Source organism: Ictalurus furcatus, chromosome 10 (assembly GCF_023375685.1).
Source record: "Ictalurus furcatus strain D&B chromosome 10, Billie_1.0, whole genome shotgun sequence".
NCBI classification, from domain to species: domain Eukaryota; kingdom Metazoa; phylum Chordata; class Actinopteri; order Siluriformes; family Ictaluridae; genus Ictalurus; species Ictalurus furcatus.
Genome location: NC_071264.1, coordinates 15,339,807 through 15,356,293, shown reverse-complemented (window position 1 = coordinate 15,356,293; position 16,487 = coordinate 15,339,807). Strand labels below are relative to the sequence as shown.

At 38.5% G+C, this 16,487-nt stretch overlaps 1 protein-coding gene across 3 annotated transcripts in view; it reads right to left on the bottom strand.

Annotated features, from left to right (window-relative positions):
- patj (PATJ crumbs cell polarity complex component) overlaps positions 1-16,487 on the bottom strand; it is a 163,792-nt gene that overhangs the window by 41,831 nt on the left and 105,474 nt on the right. For all 3 annotated transcript variants that reach the window (XM_053635119.1, XM_053635120.1, XM_053635118.1), the window contains one exon: positions 3,667-3,863. In XM_053635119.1, coding sequence (XP_053491094.1) covers positions 3,667-3,863 — 197 coding nt within the window. The remainder of the gene's footprint in view (positions 1-3,666; positions 3,864-16,487) is intronic.

Sequence of the window (16,487 nt, the reverse complement as noted above, 5' to 3'; positions counted from 1 at the left end):
GGGATGGTGTTCCAGGGGTCATAGGCAGCATTCCTCCTCCTCCAAACACGGCGAGTTGAGTTGATGCCAAAGAGCTCCATTTTGGTCTCATCTGACCTCAACGCTTTCACCCAGTTGTCCTCAGGATCATTCAGATGTTCATTGGCAAACTTCAGACGGGCATGTATATGTGTTTTCTTGAGCAGCGGACCTTGCGCGCGCTGCAGGATTTCAGTCCTTCACGGCGTAGTGTGTTACCAATTGTTTTCTTGGTGACTATGGTCCCAGCTGCCTTGAGATCATTGACAAGATCGTCCCGTGTAGTTCTGGGCTGATTCCTCACTGTTCTCATGATCAATGCAACTCCACGAGGTGAGATCTTGCATGGAGCCCCAGGCCGAGGGAGATTGACAGTTCTTTTGTGCTTCTTCCATTTGCGAATAATCGCACCAACTGTCCCCTTCTCACCAAGCTGCTTTGCAATGGTCTTGTAGCCCATTCCAGACTTGTGTAGGTCTACAGTCTTGTCCCTGACATCCTTGGAGAGCTCTTTGGTCTTGGCCATGGTGGAGAGTTTGGAATATGACTGATTGATTGCTTCTGTGGACAGGTGTCTTTTATACAGGTAACAAACTGATATTAGGAGCACTCCCTTTAAGAGTGTGCTCCTAATCTCAGCTCGTTAACTGTATAAAAGACACCTGGGAGCCAGAAATCTTTCTGATTGAGAGGGGGTCAAATACTTTTTTCCCTCATTAAAATGCAAATTAATTTATAAAATTTTTGACATGCGTTTTTCTGGATTTTTTTGTTGTTATTCTGTCTCTCACTGTTCAAATACAACTACCATTAAAATTATAGACTGATCATTTCTTTGTCAGTGGGCAAACGTACAAAATCAGCAGGGGATCAAATACTTTTTTCCCTCACTGTATGCACGTTTATTTGTTTTGTTTTTTTGCCTTATTAACTTTGTTGTGTCAGGCTGCTAACTCCATCGGGTTGTTGTTTATTTTCCTATAACAGCCTTCCCTGCTGTGTTTTATATTAAAAGCTTATTTAAATAGGAGCAGATCATGAAGTGTTTATGGCATTTTTGCAGGGGAGTACTAAAAACACAAATGCAGAGATATAGAGCTTTTATATTATAATAACAGTGAAAGGAAATGTAAGGGAAAAGAACCATCGCTGCAGTTAGAATAAACACAGCAGATCAAAAGACTCGCATGGCTTTATAATTCCAACACTGGCTCTTGAAGGCGTACTATATAATTACATGTTCATTCATCTGTGACAGAATCGCTTGGCAGAGGAGCATGCCTAATGCAGTGCTTTGTGTTAATCTAATGGAAAAACATTTCAGAAAGCTGCAATTGCTGCTCCGGTAACACCGTCTTTTAATGCCTTTTCATCCGGATCCTACAAACACCGTGTACCCACACCCACTTCTCTTTAAATATGTTCGGTTTAGAGAGAAGCTTTAAAGGAAAAAGATGTTTTACAATCGATTTTCTAAGATTTTGCACCTTTTGTGAATGAAAGAGAGAAAAGGAGTTTGTCATTCATTCTTCAAAGTTTTTTTTTTTTTTTGCAAATTAAGCTTTAAATCGGTTTCCTTCTTTCAGACATAGAGCTATACTTTCAGAAGGAAGGATTTGGAGACTCTCTCATGTCTTCATGTCAGTCTCCTCCCAACAACTTTATTGGTAATAGAGTGTTATGACTGCAGTTTTATATTCATATTATACAGCTGTTTAACTGTTGATGTAATCATAAAGTCTGTCCTGTGCTCATCCAAGGATACACAATATACTCACACTGAACATTTCAACACACTTAGTACGGTTTGCCTTTACTCTTCTATACCCATTTAGTGTAATCATTTATAATCCTACTACGCAGTGTCCCCTAGATGACAAATGGTGCCCTTTGGAGTCAGGTTCCTCTCAAGGATTCCTCCTCATGTCATCTAAGGAAGCGTTTCCCTTGCTGCCTCTGGTTTGTTCATTAGGGATCTAAATCTACATCCAGATTTCTGCAACGCTGCTCTGTGACAATGTCTACAGTAAAAGCACTACACAAATAAAACTGAAGTGAACTGAAAATGATTATTGACTGAGCTGAACTGTAACTTCCATTACTCCATTATAGTTTTGGGTAAATTAGCCTTCAGTGCTTCAGACGTTACAGGGAAATGTGTTCAAGTTCCTGCCTGTGGGAACACACACATGCTACAGATTAGATAGAAAAACACCAGGATATTCTTTTAACTGACATGATTGATCCAAAGGTTGATTATTTATTACGAGATGCTACGTGGTTTATTAAAAATATGAGGATGTCCAGTGTGTTTGTGTGTGCTCTACACTGTAATGGCTGCAGTATTCAATAAGTAAAGTTGTATTGGTCACATTAATCTTTCATGTTTGCAGTTACGTGACTGGAATGAAGCGACCTGAGGTGAGGGTTAGATAAAAAAGGAATGAGAGAGAGAGAGAGAGAGAGAGAGAGAGAGAGAGAGAGAGCGCAAGAGAGAAAAATTACAATGCAAAAGTTAAGGTTAGCAATTAAATACACTTAAAAAATTTTTTTGCTGAGGTCCACAATGGATCTCAGGAACACTGCGTGAGGCAGGAATGCAGGGTGTGAATCTAAATGTTTTTTTTTTTTTAGGACAGAATGACCTCAGGGTGCTTTCAGAATTGGCATTTTATCTCAAGTACCCTTGCGGAAGAAAGTCCAAGGGGTTAATCTGGACTTGATCCAACTCCACCTGGGCAGAGTCAGATCAAAAGTCCTAGGGTTAGTCGGATCAGGTCCAGCTCTACACCCTGGACTTTTGGTTTTGCCCCAATGACTGTCAGTCAGTGCACATTTGATATATAATACTGTGGGAAGCAGAAACATAGCATTTTTTTTCTGGTCACAGCAGAGTATTTGTAAATTTGGGAAAAAAAAAAAAAAAAAAAAAAAAAATCGACGATAAACCTTTTTATTTACCTCCTAAAATAAAATGTTGCAAAAAACATTTGAGTAAAACAAAGAAGGAGCAGAAAGTGCTGGTGAAAAATTTCTCTCGTTAGTGAGCTAATATAAGTAGATTTATGACATGTACCTTAAGTCTACTTGGTTCTGTGATATAGAAAGTCTGCAACCTACACATAAAGTTCAAGACCATAATGGGTGTCTTAATTAACTAGTAATTAACACCAGGTATTTATTCTACAATCAGAAGCTCCAGAGTTGCAGCCTCAGCAGGTTAAAAAAAAAGAAAAAAACTTCAGAGACATGAACTGAACGGCTTGAGTGATTTCTCCAGAATTGGATTGACCTTGCTGACCATCTTAGCCAGAACACCTTGCATGTCTTTACACTGAAAAAAGAGGACACTGTTTAAACCGAAGGGCGTGTGAGAGAGAGAGAGAGAGAGAGAGAGAGAGAGAGAGAGAGAGAGAGAGTGAGAGAGAGCTGTGGCACTGAATGAAAATGACAGTGATGAGAACCTCTAATTTTGCCTCTGGAGGACAGTCGGCTCAACATGAAGAGACCATTTCCATGAGAGAGAGATGGCATACACTGATGGCAGTGATTATGTGTATGTGCATAAAATTAGAATGTTCTCAGACTGACAGTGCAAATGTCGTACATTAATCCCTAGTGAATGTATATGTGCATGTATGTACTAACCTCCAGTAACTCATCGCCCACTCGGATGCGTCCATCGCGGCTGGCTGGTCCTCCGGGGTTGATGCCCACCACAAAGATGTTCATGCATGAGCGGTCTCTGTTTCCAGCCAGGCTCAGACCCAAACCCTGTCGATCCTTCTCCAGCTCCACTAGCAGCAGCTCCCCTTGTAGCTCGCTGTACTTCTGCCTGATGTCCTCTGAAAATGAATACACACAAACACATTCGATTGTCATGCTGCTTAGGTAGATGCTCAGTCAAAATGAAAGATTTGTTTTTCCCCACACCCAAACTACACTACAAAGCAAGTGAAAATATCTTGAAAATCTAGTATTTCCTATTCTAAGATTACATTAAACCAAATATATGATTATTAAACCTATTTCAAGACATCTTTACTAATTCCATGCTTGTAATAGTATTGTTCTCTTATCCAACAGAATAAGAAAATTTAAAACATGAAATGAGTAAAACTAAATCCAAAATAGACTGAATAAGCATATTTTTGATTTGTAAAAATTTCATCATAAAACGTATTACAACATCTCAAAAAAACTGCACAAAAAGACCTAAATCTAGCCCCAAAAGTTACTGTATTGCATTGTAAAAGGTAAAAAGGTTTCACCATGGTGCGCACGCATTTCTGATTTGCAGTATCTGCAAAATGCCTTTTTATCATCACCTGGTTCGGCCATTATCCACTCCATAAACCCTTTATTCTCTACCAATCTCTGCAATATATCTTACAGAAATAATGGTTCTGTACATTGCAATTCTTTGTCTGCCCTTACAATTTCCTTTAGCCTATGTTTTTGTGAATATTGATTAGATTAGACACATTATTTGCTTTAAATAATATCCTGATAAAAATCCCTACTGCTGGAATTTATAACCTGAAACCTTGTTCCAAAACTACAGCAACCCTGTTTTTATGTGACCTGTATTTCAATATATGCTCAGCTTCCTGTTGAGGAAATGAAAGTGTAATATTTCAGTTTTTTAGCAAAGCCAATGAGACTTAACTGGCTTATTAAATTGTTTTGCTTTCTCTGAAGACAGCAATGTGAGCAGTTTGCAACCACGACTACAGCCAAGCAAAACTAAACTTGTGGCTGAAACCATTTTATGATCAAAAAGGGCTTAAAAAAAAAGGTGTCAAAATCTTAATAGCTCCAAAAGGTTTTGGCACCATGAGTATAGTGAAAAGCTCTGCTGTGTCTGAGTAATAACAATTGACCAATCATTGGCTGCTAGTTGTAAGTTTCCTGAAGCATGATGCCTGGGTTTACTCCTGAACTACATTCAGATTAGTATACGCGAGTATATAAACACGTGCACTGCAGGAGTACTCTACCTCTGTTTGAACATTTTATAATAATAAATCACCCAAAACTCTATGGTGCAGCTTAATATCTGTGTTCAAATAAACTGTTAACCTTTTACTGCTGTGAAGTTACTCAGGAGCTTTTCAGGTTGTTCGTACTCAGTCCCATTGCTTGCTAAACACTTAAAATAACTCGTGTTCCTGCACTCTTGGGAACTCGAGATATTTTCATTCTTTCACTCTTCTATAGCAGACAGGTGGAATAAGACAATGTCACCTCATTTGAAACTAATTTATTTTTGTACATTTATAAATGTGTCATTCATTTACTTGTTGCGAAAAATGTTTATCATAAAGCATATTTATACTCCACACTTTGTTTTGCACACATCTTGCACGAGTTACTGACTGTGTGGAGTTTGGTATGATATCCCTGTGTCCATGGGGGCTTCCTCTGGGTTTCCTGGCGACGTCCTACCTCCCAAAAACATGCTGGTAGGTGGACTGGATCAGATAAATTGACCCTAGGTGTGATTGTACAAGGGTTTCCATCCATCCATCCATCCATCCATCTTCTACCGCTTACTCCTTTTCAGGGTCAGGGGAGACCTGGAGCCTATCCCAGGGAGCATCGGACACAAGGTGGGGTACACCCTGGACAGGGTGCCAGTCCATCGCAGGGCACAATCACATACACACTCACACACCCATTCATACACAACGGACACACCAATCAGCCTACCATGCATGTCCTTGGACTGGGGGAGGAAACTGGAGTACACAGCAGAGAACATGCAAACTCCGCACACACAGGGCCGCGACGGGACTCGAATCCCCGACCCTGAAGGTGTGAGGCGAACGTGCTAACCACTAAGCATCGTGCACCCCTGTAGAAGGGTTTGAACATAAATTTTTCTCTTTACGGATACTTCCCCAGTCCCAGAAACTCTGTGCATGGTAGTCATTTTTGAACAAAGCCATGCTACTGTTGGTGGATGAGTGGATAATACCCTAAATTTTCACCTGTACCACCTAGTTGCTCAAATAGAAGCAGTATTTAATGCCCAGATGTCACAGAATCAGAGTCTGCACAGTGTGCTGGGACTGATTTTTATGAGTGAAGTTGAGATGACTTAAGCTGAAATCATTTCTACTAGGATTGAAGAATACACTGTCCATCTGTTCCAGCTGATCTGCTTCAGATAAAGGTTTTTCAGCACTGCTCAGAATGGAGCAGTGGATGTTAAATTTATGGTGTCTTTCAGAGCTACAGATCTCATATGGAATCCGTGTGCATCAAGCTGCAAAGAAATACCATTGGTTCCTGCATATGAGGAGCTCACATTTGATGGTAGTGTTATAAGGCATGGTTTTAAAGTGGAATTGACACTTTAGGCTAGAATTCTAAACAACCTCAGCTTTGCATCAGAAAGCCATGCAATCAATAACACCAGGTTACATTAATGCTAGATGTTTTTTTCTCCTCAGCTTGAAAAATAAAAGGAATCCTATAGTTAGCAAGGAAGCTTCATGCATGGTCTCCTAACTCGAGCATTATGAAACCATCGAAGAAGATGACATTTTGGTGATGTAAATAGAAAAAGGCTGAATGTGTCTCATAAAAAAATGTCACTTTCAACCTCACTGCCCAAATATAGCTAGAAGAATCAGATGTGATAAGATAATCACATAGTCTCTCACTTATGTGAAGGAAAATACAAGACTTAGGGAAGCAAGCTTAACTCCCGCTGAAATAGCTCCCTTTGAAGCCTTTCCTGATGCCTCTGAATCCCACTTGCAGAGATTTGCTCATCTTTCATGAGTTGTCTTAGATGAGGCGTATATAAGAAAAGAGAAAACTAAAGAATCTGTTCAGAATCTCAATCAAATATTTAACAAAAAAAACATTTTAATATGATTTGCACTTTAATTTCAGACTTCAGTTTGGGTAGAAATCAAGTAAATTTAAAACACCTATAAAATATTTCTAAAATGCAAATGTCTTGAATTCTCCAATAAACATGAACATTTTTGAAAACTAGAATATGTTATGGAGGTTATGTTTAGGGTCATTTTGAGAGTAACCTGCTGAAAGTGTCAAAAGTGACTAATGTTTTCAGATCTGAAACAAAGAGATGATTCTGGTCACTGACCGATTCCTTATCTCTTTACACACACCCCTGCCATTACAAGGATCCCCAAGCACAGAAAGAGCCTTCATATTCCAACCATCCATCCATCCATTTTCTATACACAGGGTCACTGGGGAGCCTGGAGGCCGTCCCAGGGAACTCGGGGCACAAGGCTGGACACACCCTGGCACACAAAGGTGGGTGCCATCCCATTGCAGGGCACAATCGCACACACATTCACACACAATTTGGAAATACCAATCAACATACAACATGTCTTTGAACTGTACCGGTGGAAAGCCCTGAAGCACGGGGAGAACATGCAAGCCCTGCCGCACAGGGCGGAGGAAGGATTCAAACCCCCAACCTCTGAGGTGCGAGGCAAACGTGCCAGAGTTTTGAAAGAGATGAGGCAATGAAATATAGCATTGCACAGGGCACAAGGATTACAATTAAACTCCCAGAAGGTATCAGAAGGTGATTCATAGAATCTGACCATTATCAACTTTTCTGTTCACCTGTTCCTTTTGCACTTAAACAATTCTGTTCTACTTCTTTTACGTTTTCTTTTAATAATAATAATAATTTTTTTATTTGATCTGTTTTAATTATTATTTTTAATCATGAGCTTAACTTTCATTTTAATTGCCTTTAATTCTTTGTAAAGCACTGTGTATGAAGTTGTGCTATATAAATAAACCTGCTTTGCCGACCCAGGTGCTAACGTTGATGATAAAAAAAATCCAGCTAGGAAAAAAAAGATCATTTTGCCACAACAACCCTAGCATATGTAGGAGACAGCTATTTTTTAAATTATTATTTTTATATAGAAAACCATGAGGTAAGTAGAATTTGTTGCCAGTGTGGATGGTGATGCTGCCAACACTGGCACCAACATAAGTAGTACTTTCAGACAGGTCAAATGTAACGTAGATAAAGTGGGCATGAAGGGAAAGTAACCACTACCAGATGCAAATGCACCATGTACGTCCACATGTCATTTCCCCTTCTATGAATTGCCTTTTCTGAACTTTATTCATATTTGCTCTGACTGCAGCTTTAGCTAAAAAAAGCGGGAAAGTGCAGTTTTCAGGTAGCTCCTGTGTCACCATAGAAAGGGGTCAATAATTGTAAATACTGTGGGTAAACCATAGATGTTGGCACCTCTGGATTCACACAAATATTTAGACAATTAGCCAACTACATAATCTTACACGTGTATATTATCAACAAATAAAAGCTAACGGTGCTTTTAATTTTGAACAGCTTACTGTCCCTAATGCACTTTAGAATTCTGAATCAGATTCAGTGGGTCAATATCAGCATTGTTTCTGATTAAATCTGCAGTAATAATGCAATCAGAGCACAAAGAGGTAGGAGAAAAGGCTAGCTGTAACCTTTCCCACTATGACAGCCTATTGCTGTTTTCAGTTTCAATTTCCTTTTACTGCAGGGGAGCTCTTTACTGCTGCCAGCAAGCGAGTGGAGTAATTAAAAGCCCCACGAGACATATAAAACTTCCAGGGAATGGGGAGAGGGAGAGAGGGAGAGAGAGACAGAGAGAGAGAGAGAGATACACAGTACAGACTCACTATACAAACAGGTTCTGCATCTGTGTGATAATCAGCATAAGAACTTAGTCAAATTTTATTTGTCAGATCAGCTGGTGCTAAAGAGAAAAGGTCATAGGATTGGACTTGAAAGATAGATTCTTTTCAACTTCAACATGCACACACTCACCATCTACTTTATGAAGAACTCTTGTATCTCATCAGCCAATCATATGGTAGAAGCATATTGAAACAAATAATGCAAATACAGGTAAATAGCTTCAGTTAATGCTCACATCAAACATTAGAATGAAGAAAATAATGTGATTTCTGTGACTTTAACCGTGGCATATTTGTTGGTGTCAGAGGGACTGGTTTGAGTATTTATATAATTAATGATCTCCTTGGATTTTCTCTCTCTCACACACACACACACACACACACACACACACACCAGTCTCTAGAGTTTACACAGAAAGTTGAGAAAAACAAAACAAAAAAAAACCATCCTGTGAGGGGAGGGTCTACAGGATGAACCACCTTGTTGATGAGAGAGATCAGAGGAGAATGTCCAGACTAGTTTGTGCTGACAGGAAGTCTATAGTAACTCAGAGAAGCAGTTTTTACAACTGTGATGAGCAGAAAAGCATCTCAGAATGCACAATGCATCAAACCTTGAGGTGGATGGACTACAGCAGTCTTCAACTGTCCAGTTTGGGTGAGTGTGAGCCCCCGATAGCCTCAGATTCCCGTTCTTGGCTGAAAGGAGTGGGACCTGACGTGGTCTTCTGCTGTTACTATATCCCTCTTGGCACTTCGAACCAATCTGGCCATTTTCCTCGGACCTCTCTAATCAACAAGGAGTTTCCACCCACAGAACTCTCACTCACTCAATGATTTTTGTTTTTTGCACCATTCTGTGTAAACTCTGGAGATCAGCAGTTTATGAAATACCGAAAACAACGTATATACCAATACCAAAGTCACAGAGATCACACTTTTTCCCTATTCTGATGTTTGATATGAACATTAACTGAAGCTTTTGACCTGTATCGGCATGATTTTATGCATTGTGCTGCTGCCACATGATTACACAAGAATGGTGAGTGTATAATCAGTACCTTATACGTAATAAATAATGTCTGAGCCTCGGGTCAGGCTAAATAATCTGATTTCACTGATATATGTATCGTCAGTGAAATCAGATTATCTAGCCTGACCCTAGATCAGCTTTTGCACTCGGACATTATTTATTACAAGTCCTGAACACAACTGATAGTTTGGTATAGAGCAGGTCTGTGAAGCCTGGTAGGAGCTGACTGGTTCACAGAAACAGCATTTGGGCACAACCACAATCAGCTCTGTAGTGACAGATGGCCGCACCCTGCCCATCCGTCCCATCCTTTTCAAGCCGTAATCAGCGGCTTTATGTCATTCACACTATGAAACTGCCTCATTAACACAACCTTCAAATCAGCACGCTTAAGCCGATTTTAACCCTAACCGAGGGAAAAACCACAAAAACTCAGCTAGTGTGCTTATAATCTCAGTCATTCTGTTGCATCCTTAGGATCCACATTCTGCCACTCTTCTTTAACCCTCATGTCCTGTTTGGATCCTGTTTTAAACTCTTTAAACGGAACTACTGTACCTGCTTGTAGGAGCATCTGCCACATAAGAAGTCATTTTTTGTGTCTTTACAGTTCTCCCAAAAACAGATTTATTCAAGGTTGGTTATTTCAAATATTATTTTCTGTATCTGTATGAACCGTGAAAAGTACATCCATTACTAAGTAATGAACAGATCCACAAGCCTTAAAGAATTACTACTTCTTCAATCCTACATGGTGAGAAGGATATCAAGAGCTGCCTTTATCCTAGGTTGAAACCATCTCTGCATGCTCCACCTAGCCCAATAAAGGCTAACCACTGGGCATTCCTCAGGGAACACTTCATGGTCCACTGCTCTTCTCCAAACACTGGCTGAGTAATGACTTCACCTGGCTTCTTATAACATTACTAAACTCTCTCATCTACTATGAAGAACTCCCAAATGATTTGAGTTCTCCATCACTACGCATGGTCTAATTGTTCATCCATCTTGCATTTGCCACAACCTTGCGGCCATTTCAAACTCGACACCGCTCAATAAATAATATCTATTGCTAGAATCAGCTGGGTATTTCTGTACATCATCAGTTGAATATAACCCTTCCTGAGCAGTTAGGGGTCATCACTGGCTCCTGCTTGTCAAAAATCCACTGTTAACAACTGTAGAATTAAACATTCTTTCCCACATGTCTCTGACTACAGACAGTAGACAATTATAAAAGAAGAGTGCTCTTGGTTTTCTCAAATAGATTTGCACAACAATAAAAAAATAAATACTTTAAAAGTATTTTTTCTATTGTATGAGTGCAATATTAAATCACTTACTTCAATATGGTGAAACCAGCATTCAATGCAAGATGGGATTTAAAGATAATGTAACAAAAGGCTGTCTATGTGTGTGTTAAGATATTAATAGTAAATCAAATCAATTTATTTTATTTGTGAATATATTTAAATGCAGATAAAACTGCTAGCATATGTTCCATCGGTGCAATATTTAGAACACACTGTAATGTGCTTTCCACCATAATACAGTTTATTGTAGATATGACTGACTGTAAACAGACAGATTCAATTTCAATTCAGTTAAATTTTTTCAACAGAAACAAAGATGAAATCCCTTCATGTGGTGAAAGTTTTTCTACTATATATAAAATTGTGAAAACTGCATAGTTTCCTGAACTGAACTATATGTTTCTCTTTTATACGTATCTCAACCAAATGCAAAAGTTCTAGCATTTCAAAAGCACATTTAAGGATTCTACTCTGGTTGCAGCACATGAGTGTTATGGATATTCTGACAGCCGATATCCGAGTACAAACTGACATTGGTTGACATAGCTATCCAACAACTTGATAAAAGCATGTCATTCATTGTGTGAGGAAATCACATTTAGCTAGCAAGGTTGGAGACATCTTTAAGCAGAGGGATCCTTCTTATAACCATGTTTGGTAAACTGGCTCCTTACACATCATGATCTTGGCAGGAAGACAATATAAAAACAAACATAAAAACAAATAAAATCACATGTAATTTTGGGAAAATATATACATGGTTTCTTAAAGCTGAGGTATCAGAGTAAGGCAGAATAACCCTATTTTGGCGGAAATACAAATTTTGTGGCTTTTTACCAGAATTCAGCTACAGTGACATCTAATAAGTTTTCCCAGACTACCACATTTATAACTATAGCATCGTGCTACAGCTATATCATCATCATCCTGTTCCTGTTAATAATCAAAAGAAACACTTGTGGTACATAGCCATGCTCTGACAAGCTTGTACTAGCTCTTATTCTGTTGAGATTCTACAGGATGTACTTTCCTACGATTATGCTAATTACTGGCATGTTGCACTATTGCTAAACATATGTACCATTATATATGAACCATTGTGCAGGTCAAGTGCAGGCTAGCATGAGTGTGTAATTAGAGTGCGTACAGGGAAAAAATTATTGTTGATCCAAGGCTGGTAAAGTAATTTATACCATGGTCTGTCTGAATACTCTATTCTGATTGGCTGGAAGGTGTACGTTCAAACCTTATAATGCACAGGTAGTTCCAGTCAGTTCAACCACCGTTCGAAATGAATGCACTGCCTATAAACAACTGTAACCATAGTAACATACAGTTACAGCTGCATACAGTAGTTAAACTCACAGCTTCATTATTAGTAGAGACTCGGCACATATGCAAGTAATTCACACACGCACATCTCTCTCTCTCTCTCTCTCCGCAAGTATCTAACCACCTGTAAATAAAATAACTAACAAAAATGAAGTGTTATTTGTATCCTTTCAGTCAAATTTTGCACTGCAAACATCAATAACAGCTTTAAGTTGTCAATGCTGGCAAGTGACCATGGTATAGGTGGGATAATCCATAGCTAGGTGTATGTCACATGATTTTCATCACTCCTCTGCTTCAGGTGATTCTTTGCCTCCTTCTTGTGGTCATGCTTTAAAATCGTGTAATGAACACCTAGCCATGGATTATCCCATATATATATATATATATATATATATATATATATATATATATATATATATATATATATATATATATATTGGATTGGATTGATTTGATGGATGGATGGATGGAGAGAGAGAAAAAAATGTATAATAGTTACTGGTGAAGTTTTCTGTTTATTTAGTATTTATGGAAGGAGTCTCCAGTGTCAGTTAATCAGTAAGTTCTCCACCATGGAAATATCTTCAGGACTTTGAGCTTTCTGTTTTGTCATAACACAAGACGCATCGTTTTTGTTTCTCATTAACTTCAACAGAGAGGGAGAAAACTGTTTTTACTTGACTGTTGCTATAATACAAGCGATACAGGAACCAAATTGTCTTACAAATGTTCAACAACATTAAACATGTTGCTATAAATGGATAAACAGCATGATGCATCATTTTAAATTAAATTACTAATTGTAATTTTGGGCAAATTCCTGTGGTATAAGTGGAATAAAAGACTTTGGGATGTGCTTCTATAAGAAATGTCATGTAAAAGAAAGGCTCAATGCTACTGTTTAAAGCAACGTTACATTCTGAAATCAGCACATCAGCTAAGTATCAGGCTATGAATTTCATTAGTAGTGTCATACTGAGGAAAAGACGAGTTGATGCCACTCTTATGACTGAAGAAATGAAAAATTGCTGACAAAAAAGGATAAAGAGAAAGAAAACAATACCAGTTACAATACCAGTAACTAAATTCACAAAGCTCATGCCAATACTGCACTTTAAAATTGGGATGTGCTCACTCCAAAAAACTGAAACCTGATATTTAATTTCTCTTTGTGCATGATTAGTATACATTAGGTGAAACCCCAGCACATACAACCATCCTCTGCTTGGGAACACCGAGTAAAAAATAAAGTCAAAAAATACTTCAAATTATATAAACTATAATTACAGCCATTTTGATAATGGAGGCATGTTGTAAAAGCTTGCTCTGGTATACACGCTTGAGAGCAGACAGGTGCCAGGAATATCAGCGGAGAAGTCTGTTCATCCTGTTCAGCCAGAGGTGGGAAGTAACAATGCACAATCACTTTCTTACTCTACTTATGTCTGGTTTTAAATATCTTTACTTTGATCCCCTCCCAATCACCTTTACTTACTACATTTCAAAAGAAAAATCTCTACTTTGTACTAATTACATTTTCCAACACTACATTAATATTTAATCATATTTGTAAAGTTATGAGGTGACTTTTTAGCATAAAGATGTAAATCCTAACAAATCTAAACTATAACTGATGTGACTGAGAGTGAGACTTAATACCATCACTGGAATCTATGAGAGACTACATATGCTTTGTATTTACCGGCAGCTTGTATTGTGACAGTGAGCTATTATCAGCTTTTAGGGGCCAAGCACAAAAAGGTTTGAACCGTAAAAGATAGAAACAAGATTTGTTTTTCCTTTGATTCCTTCGTTAAAAACGTTTCGATTGCACCCTATGACGTCACTCCATCATGCAAATTTTATCGCCATTTTGAATTTTCAGAAAAACCTTTTCGACCTCCTCCTAAGCAGTTTGTCCCATTTTCACCAAAATTGAATCAGATCATTTTCAGACCGTGCTGGCAAAAAGTTAGCAAAAGCTTTTCGACAGACCCAACTGTTTTCATACAGCGCATCAACGAATTAGACGAAGGGCAAGTGAAAATGGACGCGAGGGTCCGCAATAGTTTGGCATATTAAGACGAAACTTTGTACCCGTCAACACAAACTTGACCTGAGGGTACATGCACAGTTTCTGTGTGGCGCCAACTAGGGGACACGAGATATGGAAATATGGCTAATTTCACTTATAAGTTCTGAACAGGTTGACCAAAAATCACGATACTTGTGTCATTAGATTTGGTACAACATACTGAGTCGACTGGTACCCAATTTTCCCATGTCGGCCATTTTGAGCGTCGGCCATTTTGAATTTTGTAGTAAAATGCTATATTTTATGAACGCACTGGCATATCATTACGAAAGTCAGTATGCGTCATTGGCATCATGCCCTGAAGGCACTCAAGAAGTTTCGAAACAGCCTTTGACCATGTGGTCTAAAAGTATCATGAAATTTCAAAAAATGCTAATAGCATTTGAATAATTTTGCCTATTGTAATGAAAGTGCTCTTGATAGATTCCGCAAGTCATGCCGAGAACAATGATACCGATAATGTCATACTTGATCAAACTTGCTGTCCGCCATTTTGAATTTCGTTGAAAACCTACTTTTTCGAACTCCTCCTAGACCGTTGGTCCAATTTTCACCAAATTCGATTCAGATCATCTTCAGACCATGCCAGCAAAAAGTTACCAAAAGATTTTTAACAGACCAAACTATTCTCACTTAACGCATCAACAAATATTATGGCATGATGCCAAACTGAATCTGAGATTGTATCACTGCAACACTTTGGCATACTAACACCAAACTTTGTGGGTGGCATTGACACCCCACCCTGACCACACCACATCAATTTGGTGACAGCACCACCTATTGGTCAAACATGATAAGCAATTAAATCACATAATTGATTTTATTTATGACTTTTCAACCATTTTGCCTAAAATAATATACAAATGTCTAAAAGTGCTCTTTTTTTTACAGCTTGTCTTGATGCTCCCTGCCATGCTTGTTTAGCTTGTCATTTTTTTGTGCTTGGCCCCTTAACTGCTGCTTGCACCTATATATTTTTACTATTTTGCTTTTGCTATTAACAGCTGATTGATACAATCAGTAACTAAACTCAATATGTGGTTTAAGGCAGATGTCTTTCTTTTCTGAATTTTTACTTGGATAACTTAAGTGAGCGTCTACTTTTCTACTTTAACTTGAGTGAAGAATCTGAAGCTTTTATCAGAAGAATATTTCAGCTTTTATCAGTTATTTAAATGAGTAGTTGCACTTTTACTTGAGTAAAGAATTTAGGTACTTCTACCCCCTCTGAAAGCAGCATACTGTCCCTATATGAATGAAGAAAAACTGACCAGGCCATTTGAAAACCTTTCATGTTTTCTGAAATAGGTACTCAAATTAATAAGCATCTAAGAAGACATACATTTAGCCATCTGACAAACCTGAGAGGATAGTAGTATTCACACAATATGAAACTTAATTCCAGCATCATCCTCCATTGGCGGAAATACGTCTTTTTTGTGTTTTTAGCAATTTGCAATTCAAAATACTCATTTGAGTCCTGAAAGTAAATAAGTAAGAAAAATTGTATTAAGGACATTTAAAACACATCTGTTTACCAAAGTGCTGTACAAAGTGCTATATTTAAACAAATTATTCCCCCCCCCACACACACCATTCCGAAATGCAATGGAATAAAAGTATGCTTTCAGCTTCGATTTAAAAAGGGACAGAAGAAGCATGTCTGACTGTGCTAGAGCCTTTCTGTTTTATTCAGGATCAGTGAAGAACAGTCAGCAGTACCTGTGTGATGGACCTGAAAGGTCTAGAAGCAGCATGTAGCTAATTTACTACCCACTCTGAATATTATACTATTCCACCACACAGCAGAGATCAGATGCAGCACCTCTCTGGGAGCAAAGCAAGACACAGCGGCTCTCCTACAGCAGCATGGATATGAGCCACATGAGCACTTCCCCCATCTAAATCTACCCTGAATACAACTCTAAGTCCTGCTAACAGAGATCATGACATGTATTTCTGTCCCTTTTCATGGCTG